Source organism: Cyclopterus lumpus, chromosome 21 (genome assembly GCF_009769545.1).
Source record: "Cyclopterus lumpus isolate fCycLum1 chromosome 21, fCycLum1.pri, whole genome shotgun sequence".
Classification (NCBI taxonomy): domain Eukaryota; kingdom Metazoa; phylum Chordata; class Actinopteri; order Perciformes; family Cyclopteridae; genus Cyclopterus; species Cyclopterus lumpus.
In genome coordinates, this window is record NC_046986.1 from 9,056,997 (window position 1) to 9,074,538 (window position 17,542).

The 17,542-nt window shown below is 41.6% G+C and overlaps 1 protein-coding gene across 1 annotated transcript; it reads left to right on the forward strand.

The window, feature by feature from the left end:
* The first annotated feature begins 11,955 nt into the window (after nucleotides 1–11,955).
* LOC117751021 (atypical chemokine receptor 3-like) lies at nucleotides 11,956–17,257 on the forward strand. Its single transcript, XM_034562520.1, has 2 exons — nucleotides 11,956–12,144; nucleotides 14,987–17,257. The coding sequence occupies exon 2, from the start codon at nucleotides 15,056–15,058 to the stop codon at nucleotides 16,190–16,192; it is 1,137 nt and encodes a 378-aa protein (XP_034418411.1). The 5' UTR covers nucleotides 11,956–12,144; nucleotides 14,987–15,055; the 3' UTR covers nucleotides 16,193–17,257.
* The last annotated feature ends 285 nt before the right edge of the window (nucleotides 17,258–17,542 follow it).

Genomic DNA, 17,542 nt, shown 5'->3' on the forward strand with positions numbered 1-17,542 from the left:
AGACAGTGGAGCTTCTGTATTTATTGTATGATAAAATAAAAGCTGAATATATTATTTCCATCTCATGACACTTGAGTTTTTGATCCATCTTCAATGTCACGATTAAAATGTGGAGGGCTGGGTTTATGGCGTAAGTGGCAGAGCCAAGAACTGTAAAGGACTGAGTGCCAGTATTTCCGTCCTGCAAAGTGATTCGGCACTCTGTTGTCAGCTTTAATGGTGATTCAGTAAATGTTACTCTGGCAGCTAGTAATGTTTATGGGCCATTTTTAACCGAAAGGTAATTGGGCCCCGATGTCCATCAAGCTCTGGCATGGATTTGCTAAGCAACAACAAAACAGTTTTTCTGTATCAAAGATTTCATTAATCTGTCCACTTTGGTGTAATTACCACCTTTTATAAAATTCAGTGCACTTAAGCACAGAACTGTCTAAGATTGCTTTAAGCTGTGTACTGAATGAAGGTAGCTGTCTTTTTTTACGCAAACTGTTTTGAGAGCAAATTTCTCGTAAATAGTTAGTGCTAATGAAACTAGTGTTTCTGCAAAAAAATTTTTTCAGAAGCTCAAACGAAAATCTACGATAGTTTGGGCGTAGTGGGCGGGGCATACGCTGTGGTTGCATGCACGCAGAAATTTATAATACTTTTAACAAAACAGAGCAATATGTCATCTTCCATGTAGTCCTCACCGTAACCTCCCGTTAGCATAGCGTGACAAGATCAAGTCAAACCCACTAATAGAAACTCCTCACTCATTCAGCAGCGTATGCCCCGCCCACTACGTCCAAACTCAATTCGTAGCTTTTCATTTTGAGATCAAATATGTTTGATTTGCAGCAAAAATTCTAGTTTCATAAGCAAAACTAATTAATTTACTTACAAACGAGAAATTTGCTCTCAAAGCACATTTTGTTTGCTTAATAAAGACATCTAACTTCATATGTACCAGCTCTTAAACCTCATGTTGAGTTAATCCAGGGTTTGGCAACCTTTTCTATCCAAAGAGACTTTTTGCCCCATTTTCCACCAAGTATAATTGGTCTTCAAATACAAGAACTATATATATATATATATATATATTTTTTTTTTCTTTTAATGGAATAAGAATAATTCTTGACATTGTATTGCTATTTTACCTGTTATACTAATATCAAACTCTTATGAAGAGGAGAACAAAAATACAGTGGCATGTGTCGGCCTACATTGAGGTCAAGTTAAACACAGAACTATGCAGGCCTCAAGTCGTCCCCATAACTGTGTAAAATAACTTTAAAATAAATAAGCCATGTCCAAAAAGCATGTATTTTGGAAAAGCTCCCGAGGATGGACACGTTTTTACTAACCGACGCCTCACTATCTCATGAGCTGCCACACAACTAGCAGCATTAGTTGAGTTTGGAGACTTCGTGAAAGTATATTTAATTTGCTCAGTTTGCTGCAGCAGTTGAGAAATCGCTCTTTTTCGCTCGTCTCCAGCTTGATACTTTTCAGCAAATGTTTGCTTGTTGTGGAAGTGTCTTTCAACATGACATGTTTTGTTGTTTGCTCATTTCTTGCCACATATCAAGCATACAGGGAAGCCAGCATCGTTGGCAGTGAAATCAAATTAATACCTGACTATTCTTTTTTCTTTATTTATCCAGTGACAGTGGATGAGCCACCTGCAGGGGGAAGGCGTTTGACAGTGACGTAATAGGATGTGACGCACATTTCTTTTTTTTTTTCAGTGACACAGTATCACCTCAAACTCCAAAATAAGAGGTGTTGCCTTTGAAAGATTGTCCACTGTGCAAAAATAACATTAAAATAACCGTTATTTATTTCCATGTTATTTTTTGTCAAAGCCGCAACAGAATGGGATGGCTCTGGAGCTGTGGGTTGCCGACCCCCGAGTTAATCAAACCCTCCCCTTTTTAAAAAAATGGCATTTTCACCAAATTACTCTATACTTTTTAATAACTTGAACACATTCTGCATTTAAATCTTTCTGTATTGTGCGTTGCTCCCTTGCCATGCATTGTCCTGTCTCTACAAGGGGTGTTCTGACCCCTCAGATTTGCACGGCCTCTGGGAAAAACACCCCGCGTCTTTCCCCTCCGAGTTTCCAGCTGAAGTCCATCTAAACATGCCGGGGGGGGGAAACAAAATAGCCAGATAAAAGCTAGAAGACTGCTCCATTGGTTCTGCACGTGCAACAAAGCTTAATTTATTGCTGATTGCTCTGGAAAGTTTGATTTCAATGGTTGGGTGGGCTAGGTTGTGTGCACTTGTTTTTGGGTTGCTTATTTTGAATAAATCAATCATGTCACATGAAGCTGAAGTGCTCTGCACCTTGTATACAGACATGCTGACGACAAAAGAGTCTGCTTGCAAGCAGGTTGGAGCTCTACACAGCAACATAAGTGCCTGAGCACTTTTCCCAGAGAAGCAGCTTTTGTTTGGGTATGTAGGAAATGAGATCGGGAAGGGGGCGCACACTTAAGGAAATGGCCTCGCACTCTGATGTCCAGACCACAGCCTGTGACACGCACAAACTCAACAGTGTGCACATTTCACAGCTGAGGTTTCACAAGGTCACTTATTTGTTTGTGTTCAGTTGGGTCCAGCTTTATAATCACCTGTGCTTTTAGCTGAAGCATGTTGAGATCTTTTCCTCATTTTGCTGTCATAAAGCAGTAGACATTCAGTGATCTTGAGTTATCCAGTAACCAAATAAGACATGTAATATCTGTTTAATATTGTGCTGAGCCCTTTCAACTGAACACTCTGGTCCCACATGAGAGAAGTCGTAGATGACGGTTAAATCCTAATTTGAGTGTGACGCGTTTGAAACGTATGACTCAATATCAACTAATTAGCTTCATCCTTATGTTTAAAACACAAAAGTTGCATCTTCTACACAGAAAAAATAAATATATTGTCAGTGTGACATTTTTTGGAGTTTTCTTTATGCATCATTGACCCAGACAGAAAACCATAGAGTTTGTTTGTGTTGCTGAGTTTTGGGGCACTGAGTGTTTATGTATATAAGGCTTTTACCACAGTTTCTGATCTGCTGTCCATCCGGCTTTCCCATTGTTCATCCCAGTTCTCCCACCCTGCCTGCAGAGTAGGCCATTTTTGTCCAGTTCAATGGGAGGAAGTGGGCACCGTTTTATACCAGATACGGAACAGAGTCACCGGAAAAGCAGTCCTGCTACGCAGAAAGCTACACACGTTCATTCAGACAAAAACATAACAATGTGATGCAAGCTAAGGCTGTAGGTTGAGTGGAACTAGATACTTTTATATTACATTTTTTAAATTTTAATTCAACTATAAAGCTGAGTTGCTCCAAGACAAAAAAAACCCACCTGTAGATGAGAAGATCTACACTAACACTCTGATGTCTGTAAGCTTAGCTTAGCACAAAAACGGCTGCTTAATATTTAGGCTACCGTACAGACGCAACAGAGGATCTTCTCATTTTGTTTCACAAAATGTCAAACTATTCCTTTCAAGGACAGTTACAAATCAAAAATATAAAAAATATATACATAAAGACATTATTCCTTAAAACTGATGTTGGCCGTCCTGAGCCAGATGTGACTGATTGTTATTCGTTGACTTTTGAGTGTTTTGTTTAGGCCGTAAATGGGTCCCTGTGTTTGCACCAGATGTCAAAAGGTTAACAACAGGCCAGGCCAAAACAGACATGAGAGAGAGAGAGAGAGAGAGAGAGAGAGAGAGAGAGAGAGAGAGGGAGGGAGGGAGAGAGAGAGAGAGAGAGAGATGTCAAAGTGCAAGAGAAAGCGAGCTAAACTGAGAAATGAGGCCAATAATTGACATCAACCATCCTCTCACTCTTTCAGAGGCTACATTAAAATCCAATCAATTATACCTCAATGAAACCTACAGCGTTTTGAACTTTGCACATGAGAGTGTGTGAGAGAGTGAATCCATGTGTGCAATATACATGAGAAATGTGAGGCACAGTTCAAGGCAGTTATATTAAGATTGGCGGCAGGAAATGTTTTTTAATGAAGAACTACACTTGCGTTTCCCTTTATGCTAACTGCCCCCTTTACCTTTACCCTTTTTTCGTACCACAGAGTGTCCATTGTACGCTCTCCATCATTAGGAAACTGAGGAATGCGCTCTGACATCTGAGCACAATCATCCCCCAAACTACACCAATCAAAGTAGTAGCCTCTTAAATCAAGTTATTCTTGCAGCATATACTTTGTAGATATGTTCCGACAATCTTTGTTAAGGGGAGGAATTATGAGATTAATAGTGCAATAAAACACCACTTTACGTTTCCATTCCCCTAACATTTTTAAAATAGTTTTACTTCAGGGAGTATAACTTACTTGAGACACTATACAAAAACGCATTTAATGGTTTTATTTTCTCATAAATTCAGAGTGTAAACTACTTGCACGACTATCTGAAAATGTGTGTGTGTGTGTGTGTATCAAAGATAAATCTCTCACGGCCCTATGGATCACAGCCTGAACAGCTGGTTAGATAAAATGATTTTAAAAAAGGTGGTCTAAAACAGCTGTGGAGGAACACAACCACAAATAGTGCCAAAGAGCTCTTTATACAAGGTCCAAAAAAGGATAGAAAAACACGGGTGAAAAAATAATAACAATCGCTGCCTCCTTCCTCTTTTCATGAACCTCTGCAGGATGTGTCTTTCACGCTTTGGTCTTTTCATTCTCATCTCCATCCTTCTTTTGTGTTAGTCCTCTCCCCTCACCAGTGTGAAAATGCACAGGAAACTTTTATCACAATGGGACTTTTCACAGATCTTTAGCTCATTAGGGAACATTCACTAGAGAAGCATTTCTCTGGGGAAACAGTATTTCACCGCATACAAGAAACCGCTTTCACAACTCTTCTGTAATATACTGCTCATCACTCCACGCACCCAGTTAAAAAACCAAAGGTTGTCGAACATTTTCACTTGTTATTGCCATTAATTGAGGAATAGTTTGACACTGACGATGAGATCCCCCCCCAACACCCCCTTTAAAACTCATCTAAAGACCCATATATAAGACATGATCGCACTGACTATTTAGTAGTTTGTACTTTTGTAATGTACATTCTATGATCTAAAAATGTTCATGTGATCATTCCTGCGTCTCATTCAATCTTTTTTGAAAAGCACTTTGGTCAGCATTTGTTGTTTTTAAATGTGCTCTATAAATAAAACTGACTTGACAAATCAGGCTCCTGACACGCACTTCATTCAGCTCGCCTGGCAGTGGCAGCCCGTGCAACTTTGAAACACTTACACGGAAGGCCTGCCATCAGGGTTTTGATGAATGAACGGCTCTGATGTTGGGGAAGATGACGTGAGCTAGCAAAGCTGTTTTGTATTTATGAGGGTTGAGTGTGGCTGGGAGGCTCTTGGTGGTTTGGGGCGTCAGAGTGACGGGGTTAGGACTAAAGTCAGCCATTATGCTCCTCTCTCAATCCTTTTCTATATTATAACGAGAAGCAGATCTCTGCTATCTCCACAGCCTGGAGAGAGAGAGAAGAAGGGGGGGGGGGGGAATCAGAAACATGGTGAACGCAGTACATCCTGTCCCTCACTTCTGTTTGATCCCCTGCTCCCATTTGTACTCATCTTCCCTTTCTATCTCTGATCCTATCTTCTTTTTGGCTTTTGTTTCATGCATCTCCCTTGGATATTTCTCCCACTGTCACATATCGGTATGAACAATGAAAGACTACGAGTGGCCTCTTATGTTTTTGTCTGTGAGTAATAGATGTAGTTGAAGCTCAGGGTTACAGATGAGACTACGAGGAAAGACTAGATGAATGGGAGTACGAGTGCCCCTCACTAGGAGCTCCAGGCACACAGGGCTCAACTCCAGATGCTGCCTGGGTTGCCACATCCTGGCCGTAATCTCCCTGAAGTGCCACATTTGGTTATGTGTATGTATATGTGTACTCAATTGGCGTGGGGTGGGGAACGTGAATGGGAACCACCCAGGAGAGAGAAAAATATCTTGAGGTCATTTTCCATCACATGTTGCTCCGGTGATTTTGATAATTTTGTGCTGCGGGGTCATTTCTAAAGGACATGATATTTACAGTGTATCGGCCTTTAGATCTTTTCCCATTAAAGCGAAACAGGCCTCATTCTGCTGTTTATCTACATTATTTATTCCATCCGCTCGTTTGAGTGCTGTGGAGTCGTGTTTATATCCAATAAAGCCTGCAGTGTTTAGCTTTCCCTCAGTGCTCACGCTCTTATAAAGCTTGACATTTCTTGTTTGCAAATGGAACGCCACTTTGTCTATGTTAAACCGGCTTGTTTACCATCGATGCAAAGTTAGTTAAACTCAAGTTAGACCACGCACTTGATTCCGGTGACAGTGCATCAACACCGAGGTTCTTTTGCGTAGCCGCGGGCTAGCAAGGCAACACCTAAAGGTAATGTAGATGGTGAAGCCATTGCTGCAGGCTTCTCAAAAAACACATTCCAGAAGTGCTCATGGTCCATTTTTCATTTTTGCTTTGACAGGACAATAGGGGTGAACGTTAGCCACCTTATCTGTGAACTCTCCATGTCAGTTGCATGGAAAAGCAACGTGTTGTGAAGCATACGTCAGGATGGCCAGGATAGGATTACTAGATTAGAGCTACAGCCCCCAGGGAACACGGTGACACCTTCTCGTGCAGCATGTGAACAGATTCCGTCATTCACTAATCCATAGTGGACACTCACTGTCCCCTGGAGCAAGACATTTCTTCATCTTTTACCCATTTTATATGATCCCAATGACCTGTCAGCTGGCTCATGTTAATGAACATGTTGTGTGTTAGTGTGCAAGAGGGCTGAACGGGTGGGGGTGAACAGAAAACCTGTCAGGCTTGGGGGAAGCAGAACCTGCATGTTTGAGTTATGTTTCGTGCAGAGATGATAGACAAAGCTAATGGACTGTATGACTCACAGTCGGTCATGGTCAACAGCTAACCATGAATTCACTGACAGATTCAGTGAGGTCAGACAAAGAGAAGGAGAAAAGAAAAGAGAAAAGAGAGAGAGAGAGTTCTGCAAGGCAGCGAAAGAAAGACTATGTAAAAGGCGAAGTTTATTAAGTTATCGGTCTTTTTTGGGGATGGCAATATCTGTCAGTCTACCACATTAGTAAAGACTGAAAAATCTCTGGATTGCTATGAAATGTTCAAGATTACCAATGGATGAATCATAACTTTGATGAACCTCTGACTTTACCTCAAGCACTATCATGAAGGTGACAGTTGTGGTTCAGAGTGACATACGCTATCAAAAAGTAGTTGATACACTCAATGGATAATAGAAATGCCTTTGCCAAATAAATTCTGACCTATCCAACATTTAACTCATATCACTCAAGTCACTTTCTGCTGATTCTGTGTTCCTGGATATTCCCATAACGTGCAAACATGAAAGAACAATTAAAACTTGCCCAATTGAAACCAATTCTTGAAGACCTCTCGCCATTCTTTTCCCGTAGGTGGGTTGGATGGCCGAGGCCGGTTTGCAAACCTCCACTTCTACTCTGTTAAGAGGCGGATTACCGCAATGCGTAGCCTAAACTGCCAACTTCTGACCAAACTATGCTTAAGCTGAGTTTACACACTCCAAGACAGTTGATGGCTGAAGACATTTTAAAAGTTAACATTGACAATTGAATAGAAACACGGCTGATGATCCCCTGAATTTTCCTATACCGCCACAGTGAGGTTGACTTTAGATTTTTATTGAACAGACATTTGGATTCTCTGACTTTTCATCTCGTGCCACTAGTGTGTGAAATACCCGGTGGCAATCGGGGGGTCCCGTCTTGTGAGCATGTTCGCCTGTTGATGTTAGCATTAGGCTCCAGTACAGTCTCACAGAGCTCTTAGTGTGGCTTTAGATCTTGTTTGATAACCATGGATCAAATGATTACGAAGGTGTTGCAAATCTCTAAAAAGCCAAAGTCCAATTTGGTGTCATGCAAACTCTTAAACTCCCTTTTAAGAGTTTGTATGGAACAAACAACGCAGACCTTAAAGGAGAGTGAACATTGGACTTCCATTTGTTTCTGCTTCCCCCCCAAGTGACCAAAATATCAGGTTTAAGAAATAGTTTATTTCACATTCCTGTTTAACACAAAACTTCTTGGTATAATCACACTTTTTTGCATGTTTGACATGTAAGCAATTCTCAGGTTTCACTCACATTGGAGGGGCTAGTGTGAGGGATGCTCTGTTAATGTAAGGAATGCCTTGGTTGCTACATTCCCCGACAGGGAAGCGTTCTTTCTGCCAAACATGCACCTGCATGAACATATCCCTCAGAGAAACAAAAGATCACCTCATCGCACGCTCGCCGAAATTGTGCAGTGACAAAACACTGGCTCAAAACCCCCGAGAAAAAGCCCAACGGAACAAATAGCTGCCAATCTTTTGTCCTTTGAATTAATTGTACATCCTGGCGTTCACACACTTTGTCGCAAGCTCCGTTCTCCCCTTGGGATCACTGCTTTCAGCTTCACTCTACACAGGCCCTCATCCACCTCAAAGATAATTGTAAATGAATAAGTAATTAAATGAAAATTAAGCGAGATTAGAAGAGCTAGGGATAAGGAGGAATGTGAGGGAGAACAGAAATGCAAGAGGGAGCCCCAGAGCGGGAGGGAGGGGGACAGTAAAGATGGTAAAGACGTGGTTGAGAATGAGTTTGGGAAGGACCCTCTGAATGGAGATTTACAACAAAATAGATTGTGTATGTCAGACCCCCGACCGTGACGCAGGGCTAGACTACAATAGAAACGGCAGTCATTAGGAATAACTCTCAATCTTTCTTCCTCTTTTCCTCAACTTTTCCTCCACAGCCCCATCCCCCTCCTCATTCCTTTACGTCGTCGCCACCCTTTTTTTTCTCCCTTGCAGGTCGTCGACCCTTTTCCATCTCCTTATCTCTCGGTTGTTTTGTTTGTCCTCAGTGTGAAAATGTGTTGGGCGAACTTGGCTTTGTCTAACCATTTTGCGGGACCAGTTGAAAGGTGGCAATAATGTTTGAATGCACTCTCCAGACTTGTGTTTGAATTGTGTACAAATAATACTCTGGATTTTGTTTTGAGCGAGAACACATGTAGAGCAAAACTTTAGGTGTCCTATGTGTATAGACACAAGTAGTGGCATTATAAAATGTGATTAAGATTATTTAACTTTTTTCTGGGGACAATTTTCAGTAACAAGCTGTCAAATCATCATTAACCTTTGAACTTTTCAACCTTTTAGCCAACCTTTGCCTACATAACCAGCAGACACAAATAGACAATATTATTCATTTGTAGTCGTCTTTCTGGCCAATCGATGAATATGTTTAACATTCACTTTCTTTTTGTCTGTTTTTTATTCTCCACACACACTGTGGAAAAAAGTAATAACTGTGTCTGCTGCTTCGAGCTGCAGGTAGCATGGATTTATTAGAGCTGTTCAACTGAAAACAGCTGCCTGCTGCTTCTGGAAACAGCTCCGATTAGAGTGATAAGAGTGAACCGGTAAAAACGGCATCACACAAAAACATTAAACCCCGAAGAATGATCACGACAACAGAGTATGGAGCATACAATTTCTAATTAAAATTAACTTTGAACCGATTCAGGCAGAAGTGTGAACGTGTTTGGAGTTATTAAACATTATTGTTGTGTGTTCATGTTTTTTGTAGATCTATCGCGTGATTCGAAATGCTTCTAAGTTATCCTGTTTCATCCAATTCTTATTAGATTTCTTACGAAGAAGATATACTGCAGAAGGTATAAAGGTGGCCGGATGGCCTTTTCTCAAACACCACACACACACACACACACACGCACACACATATGCACACACACACACACACACGCACACGCACACACACACACGCACACACACACACACAGACCCCTGCTGTTCCCAGTCCGGCCTCCTTGTGAATGAGGACTGCAGAACAGAGGTTGGCAGCAGTCAGCAGGGCTACGGATGCTTATCAGAAAGGCTTACAAATCCCCCCTGATGCTCCTGATATGAAGGACAATGGCTATGCGTGCGTAGTAGGAGCTCGCTTTAAATCCTCATGGAAACTGAGTTCATACTCTGCTCTTTAATGAGGTCAGAGTATAGCCTGCTGGCTGCATTTCATCACTGAATACAGGACACGCAGTCATAATAAACTTCAGTGGGGTGACCTGTACGAGATAACAATATCTAGTTCCTAAGAAAACATGCTGGACTTACTGTACCCGGTTAAGTCAATACTTCAATCATTGGTTATCACATCAAAATAATTACTTTAACTTGTGAGCTCTATCAAAGCATATTATAAACAAATCAAACATAATGAATGTGTATATTTTATATGAATTCCACAGTGCTTTTTTTTTTTAGATTCTGTCTTTGTATTGAACTTGGGGTTAATTGCCCTGGTGGGAGCAGCTGTGAGGCCACCAGAGTTGCAGGTGAGCATTCAACGGCTTTCAGTTAACACAAGAGCCTCCCACAATGCTTTGTGCTGCTTCCAGAGGATGTGCCTGACATGAGACTGAATGAGGCTCCAACGACAATGAAACAAAAAAGGCTTCAGCATCTGATGTTGATTTTCATATAGTTTCAAGACAAGCATTGAATCAATAAAAGAACTAAAGCCTTTAATTTGGTCAAACGTATTCTAGATAACACAGACTATCATGGGATTGACTTATAGACCCCACCATGAATATAGGTGTTGGCGTAGTTCGTTATTCAGAGGGTAATTTCAGTAACCTCAGTGAGGCTTGGTGTTGGGTTTAACCCGTTTGGTGGTTTTGGGTGGAAGCAGAAAACAGATGTCGCTGACTGACTGTCTGCAACTCTGGTTTCATATTTAGGTAAGTGGGGCGGGGCACAAGGAGGTGCCCTTGTAATACAGCTTAATGTGGTCAATGTGTTTTGCACATTATATTTATTATGCATATATCCTATACATTGTGGTTTAAAGGTTGACATATTTTATAGCAGTTTCTAGATCATAAGATTATAAAGCTATATGATTTGAGGTAAAATGTACAGTGTCTCAATATATCATATAACTGCTTTGTTTTTGCTAACGTGATTATAGCCCACTTTCTACTGATTTCATGCTTCACATAAATGATATGACATAAAAGAAAACTGGATTATGGAAATATACAGCTACATTTTGAGTGTTGTATGAAACCACTATTATGTATAATCATATATTATGTGTTATTAGCCTGTACCAATCAGTCACCAAATCTTAACAAAGGAAACAGGTAGTTTCAAAATATACAGTTTGCATGTACGATATATTATTACATACATGAAAAATGTCAAGCCAATAATAATATAAAATATTAAGCCTTAATTATGACTTAAAAGTTAATTTATCGGCATATGCATGCCATATTCAATCTTGTGGTAACATACAGTTTGATGCTAAATAAAATTATTTCAATATTTGATTGTGAATGTATATGTATTGGCCTGTAGCAACTAAATCATAATATCATTTCAAAAGACCACTGTTGTGTCATTTAAAAAAGCTTAAAAAGGGATTGTAAGTTTCCTTAATTTCCACAATACTAGGTTATTGCATTTATCTTACATGGTAGATTTTTCATAACATGGCCATACATTACACCCTTTCTATGATACATTGATAATAACATAGCCTACTGTCCTGCAGTGCATGTCATATCATAGACATGCACAGAGTTGTATTCCATAAAAACACCGGCATGAAGTAAGAAACACATATAACGTTCAGCAATGTGAAATGTTGCATTAAAGTTGTATTTATGGAGAGTCGTAAACAGGAAATTCCAGGTGTTGTTTTTGATTTCCTTCTCGACCGAAACTCGCCGGACTGCTCGCTGTTTCTTGCACGTCTGAGGCGATGCCATGTCAATACGCATAGCCGTTAGGACCAGCCTTGGAGGCGTTTCTCCTCCGAGCTTCAGCAAAGTGCAGAACAAGGAACAGGCTCAGATTCATTTAAGGGACGCGGAGTGGAGCGCGCACGCAAGATTACCACAGTGCAGTTGAAGTTCTCCCTCAGCACCCAAAGCTAAACAAAAACAAATCTGTTCTTCTGAAGAGAAGAATTCAGCGAGGGATCGGGAATCTTAAAAGGTAAGAAGCCTATATGAGCACTTATGGACAAGATACGATTGTCGGTGTCCAGGTAGTTTCTCGACTTTCTAACACTTAAAAAAAAAAAAAAAAACATAGATGCTCGATACCTACGATAACCAATGAATACATTTAATTTAATTATACAACTTTATGAACTTATTACAGATACACACTTGGATAACATATATGATACATTTTGATATGTTTTGGATTTTAGTAATACAACATTATTTATCACATTTAAGTGACTTTTTTTTGTTGTAGTTCTCCATCTTCCCAGCGTGCCTCTGCGCTGTTTATTTGCCTCGACGGTCAACCAGGGAGCGAGGCTACTGTATACCAAGCGGACATCTGATAAGAGAAGTTTGTTTCCAGCCTGATAGAAATCAACAATGGCAACAATGACATTGTATGTGTTCGCCGTCAACAGCAATCTGGGACCTTCCGCTGGATTCGGTTGTGCGTAATGACGCACAAGGCACTAAACTCTTCTCTTTTTTTTCTTTTTTTACTAATCTACACGAAAACCTGCAGTCCTGTCTTAAAAGGCACACACATGTTGTATCCCTCCAAACTAAAGTCTGCAGGAACTTCTGACAAACACGATGCACCTGCACTATCGGCGGCATTAGCACATGAACATCGCTTTTCATTTTCTGTGTATTGAGTAACAAAATACGTTTTCAGCTAATTTGTAACTGGATGCTCGCGAGCTGAAAAGAGGAGAGAGACAGAGGGACACGCAGAGAGAGAGAGAGAGAGAGAGAGAGAGAGAGAGAGAGAGAGAGAGAGAGAGAGAGAGAGAGAGAGAGAGAGAGAGAGAGAGAGAGAGAGAGAGATGGGCTACATGGACCGTCTCTGTTATCTGACGGTGTGGGTGTTAAGAGGTTAATTAGCTTGAAGCCTGTGGGGCTACCTGGCACCTCTAGGTATTTTCCATATAATATAAGGGAATTAGACAGAGGCCATTGTGAGGGATTATCTCAGCATATAAATCCCTCTATTAGAATGAAAAGCACTTTCCAGTGTCTCAAAATAATTGAAAGTGGAATTAAATGTCAAGTTTCGGACATTTCTCGAAACTGCTTAATCAAAAGCTATGTGATATTGATACTAAGTCGAGGTAGCAATAGGTATGTGAACAATTAGCTCAATCATACATTACAGACAAGAGTCCTGCATTTAAAATGGAATGCGGCATTCATCAAATGGATGTATTACAACATATTCTATCACATGTATGCCATTTATATTGCAGTTTAATTGCAGTATATCTGTTTTGGGCTAATCTAGTACATTAAAAAAGCAAAATCACACAAATATAATATTTCCTTCAAGTGGTCCAACTCGATATGTACAAAATACTGTTGATGTTGCAGCTGGTGGAGTTCATTTTCATAACTTTGCATACAGTATTTTTGGGTATTAAAATATGTGGCATTTCATCATATTTTACAAGATGATTTTGTATGTACAACAATGTCAACCTGCAAAGTAACTGCAGTATAGCTCTCACATATTGGTTGTGGTTTAAAAAGTATATTTGCGCCTGAAAGGCAGTGGAGTAGAAGTATAAAGTAGCATAAAATGAAAATACAAAAAGATAACTGATAACAGATAACAAAAAGCAGACATTGCACATGCTGGACAGCTGCACATCATAATAAGTTCCAGGTGTCCTTGTATACATTTTCACTTTGCCTTTTTCTTTTTTATCATCTTCTGTGACTGCGTGCCAATTATCCTGTGTACAGTACAACTCTCCTCCACAGACAGATGTGTGAAGCGATCACATTTCACTGTTTTCCGGCGTGCTGTGTCACCTCGTGGTCGGTGACCCCTCGTTTTGACCTTGGACGGACCATTTTGCAGGCGTCAAGACTCCCCGCTGGTTTCTCCACACAATTCACTCCGTGGGTGTACAAGTCAGTCAGGGGCAACAGCTGGGTTAAGCCTCTCGCATTCTGGTTTCAATCTATTACCTTTCACCTCTGATCTTTCACACTGTGTCAGGCTGCCAGTTAGGGGAGCTAAGAAAGACATCACAGCATACAATTGAGAGTCCAGGTCCAGGGTTTCGGTGGTCTTTTAGGCTTAAACGACTCCAGACTACCACCTCTGTGATCGTGCATATCGCTCCTGTCATCTTACTCGTATAGCTTTAATGTATCGTGTCTCTGAAATCGTGTGCATGTGTTCCTAGGTTGTCAGACTCAGATGTTGTAAAATGACGTATTCAAGGTTTTAAGCAGCCTTTTTTCTTTGATCATCTGGGTGGTGACAGCTCCTCTCTCACCCTCTCCTTCACGAGCAGAAGAGAAACATCAGATTTTTTCTTCTTCTTACTATAACAAGCATGTTGAAGGAAAACATGGCGTCAGGTTTCCCACCCTGACCAACGCTTTATCTCAGAATGCCCGGAACGCTCCGGAAATACACCGTGTTTGGATTTCTCAAACCCACTTCCTCATGTCTAATCTGCACTCGGTCCTCGTGGAGCTAATGTAAACATTTATTGTACCGCCGTCTGACTGCACATTAATCACAGATCATTTATATATTTGTGACAGGGCAACAGAGAGCTTCTATTAACTCATGAAAGCAGTGTTTTAACAAGTTAACCGCATTACGATTCTTCAGGATCTGGTGGCATACCACATGGCTTCATGTTTTATTAGCTCATACGCTCCGAGTCCACAACGGTAAAATAAGCTATGCTTTATGAACAGAAAATTGCTTCTTAAATACGATAACAGAAGGTACCATTCAGTTGTTGGATCTTTATCCAGATAAATAAGTATGCTGCAAGAAATGACAAGTTGATGTCTTGTTTTTACAGGATCTATCCCAGTCAGAAGTGGTGTGTATTACCTCCCAGTGGCCGGTGGTCCTCTCCCAGTGCTGAAAAATGAGTCTGAGCACCAGTGAGCTGGAGGACCTGTGGGAGTCGTTCGGGGACCTCAACTTCTCCGAAGCCTTCAGCAACATATCGAGTGTGGATGCATTGGTGTGTGCCACGGCTTTCAACCGCAACGCTCTGCTCTACTCCATGTGTGTCCTCTACACGTTCATCTTCATCGTCGGCGTTGCTGCTAACGCTCTCGTCCTCTGGGTCAACATTCGTGCCCAAAGAGACTCCACCCCTCGCCACGAGACACACATGTACATTGCCCACCTGGCGGTCGCAGACCTGTGTGTGTGCGCCACCCTGCCCGTGTGGGTGAGCTCGCTGGCCCAGCATGGCCACTGGCCCTTCGGTGAGGTGGCGTGTAAACTCACACACCTGCTGTTCTCCGTCAACCTCTTCGGCAGCATCTTCTTCCTGGCCTGCATGAGCGTGGACCGCTACCTGAGCGTGGCGAAGCACGGAGACAACGAGAGAGGCGCACGCAGGAAGCTGATCCACAGCGGAGTGTGTGTAGGGGTGTGGCTTCTGGCTCTGGTCGCCTCCCTGCCCGACACCTACTTCCTACGTACCGTGAAGTCAACGCATGGGGACACCATGCTGTGCCGGCCAGTGTACCCAGAGGGAAACCCCAGGGAGTGGATGGTGGGCGTGCAGCTGAGCTTCATCCTGCTGGGCTTTGTTCTCCCCTTCCCTGTCATTGCAGTGTTTTACGCCCTACTAGCCAACGCTTTTACTCGCTCCTCGTCTTCTTCATCGTCTTCCACGGTGGAGCAAGAGCGCCGTGTGAGCCGCAGGGTGATCCTGGCATACATCGTGGTGTTTCTGGGCTGCTGGGGGCCCTACCATGGCGTCCTCCTGGTTGATGCCCTGTCTCAGCTGGGCCTGGTGCCTCTGACCTGTGGCCTGGAGAATGTGATCTACGTGGCCTTGCACCTCACCCAGTGCCTGTCCTTGCTCCACTGCTGTTTCAACCCGATCCTCTACAACTTCATCAACAGAAACTACCGCTATGACCTCATGAAGGCCTTCATCTTTAAATACTCCACGAGGACGGGTTTGGCGCGTCTAATCGATGCGTCCAACATGTCTGAGACCGAGTACTCTGCTGTAGCTGTAGAAAACCCACCACAGATCTGAGACGGTTTCTAATGACTGCAAATGCAATATAAACATATGTTACAACTGATTTATTCTTCTCAGAATCTGTCCACTGACAGCATCCTGTGAACAGAAATCAGAGTCATGTAGAAAAAGCTTGAAGACAGGCTAATATCAATGATGATTTATCCATTTTAAAGCACTTACAAAGCAGTTTTATTATAACAGCTGATACTGAAAGCATATATTTCACTCATTGTCACTCATTCGTAAAGCCAATACAGTGGCCGTATATATGTAAAATCATTGCTCGTACCGTTGATGTAGTATCGTGTGTATATGTGTGTGTGTGCGTGTGTTTGTGTGTATAGTCTGACAGGCATTGAATATCAATAGCATCAGCAGAGTAATATTGTTAATCTCCTTTTTTTTATAAATTTGTATTTATATACTGTACCTTTTAAATGCTTTGCCTCCCTCGTGTAAATCAAAGACATCACACACTGATGGCTGCTCAGTTCTCCACTTCATTCAATGCTGCTTCATCATTTTTTAGTCGAGCCACTGACTGGCTCAGTGTTTTAGTCCTGCTGTCTCCGTTTGATCATAACCTCATGTCACGAATCCTTCAAACACAAAGGTTTTTAATTTGTTTTTTTCCTGCAACTTGCACTTTGTAAATGATATAAAACGTGTGTTCTGAGTTGCAGAGTTCGAGGGATAGTTCGACTTGCAGGAAATGGAAATGTCCGTGCACTAAATATGAAGCTACAGCTTGCAGCTGTTAAGCTTTGCTTCATATAAGAACTGGAAACAGTGGAAACGGCTCGACCCCCCCCCCCCCCAAGAATCTGCTTGTCAGCCCCTCCAAAGATGACTAATTAACATGTTTATTTGTTTGTTTGTTTGATTCAACAGCGCTCTGTGGAGGATTATGGGCTGGACTATTTCTTTGCTGGAGGCAGTGATTCTCTGCTAAAATAATCACATGCTGGCTTCAGCATCATATTTAGCGTACGGACATATGAGTGGTACTGCATCGACCCTCTCATCTAATGTAACTCTCTCTGCAAGAAAGCAAATAAACATATTTTCCAAAAGTCAAAAACTGAGGTTTTGTGCTTGCATGTGACACACACGGCAAATCATTACCGTCTCTGTTTTCTTTTGGTTCTAAATATGTCCAGTGTCTGGACGCTTCAACTGGGACTACTGAGCTTAAAGAGCAGATGTAGCTCCTGTGTCTTCTGAAACGTACAACATTACGTAAAATACTGTATGGTCGCTATATTTTGCATCAGTGATAATAGTGGAAAGGATGCACATGTATGTGTGCACACAGGCCACAGATAGCGAACACTTTTATGACCAAATAACATAAATAAATAG

Bases quoted from the DNA above. Each gene is read 5' to 3' on its own strand.
- LOC117751021 (XM_034562520.1), top strand. From the start codon at position 15,056: ATGAGTCTGAGCACCAGTGAGCTGGAGGACCTGTGGGAGTCGTTCGGG.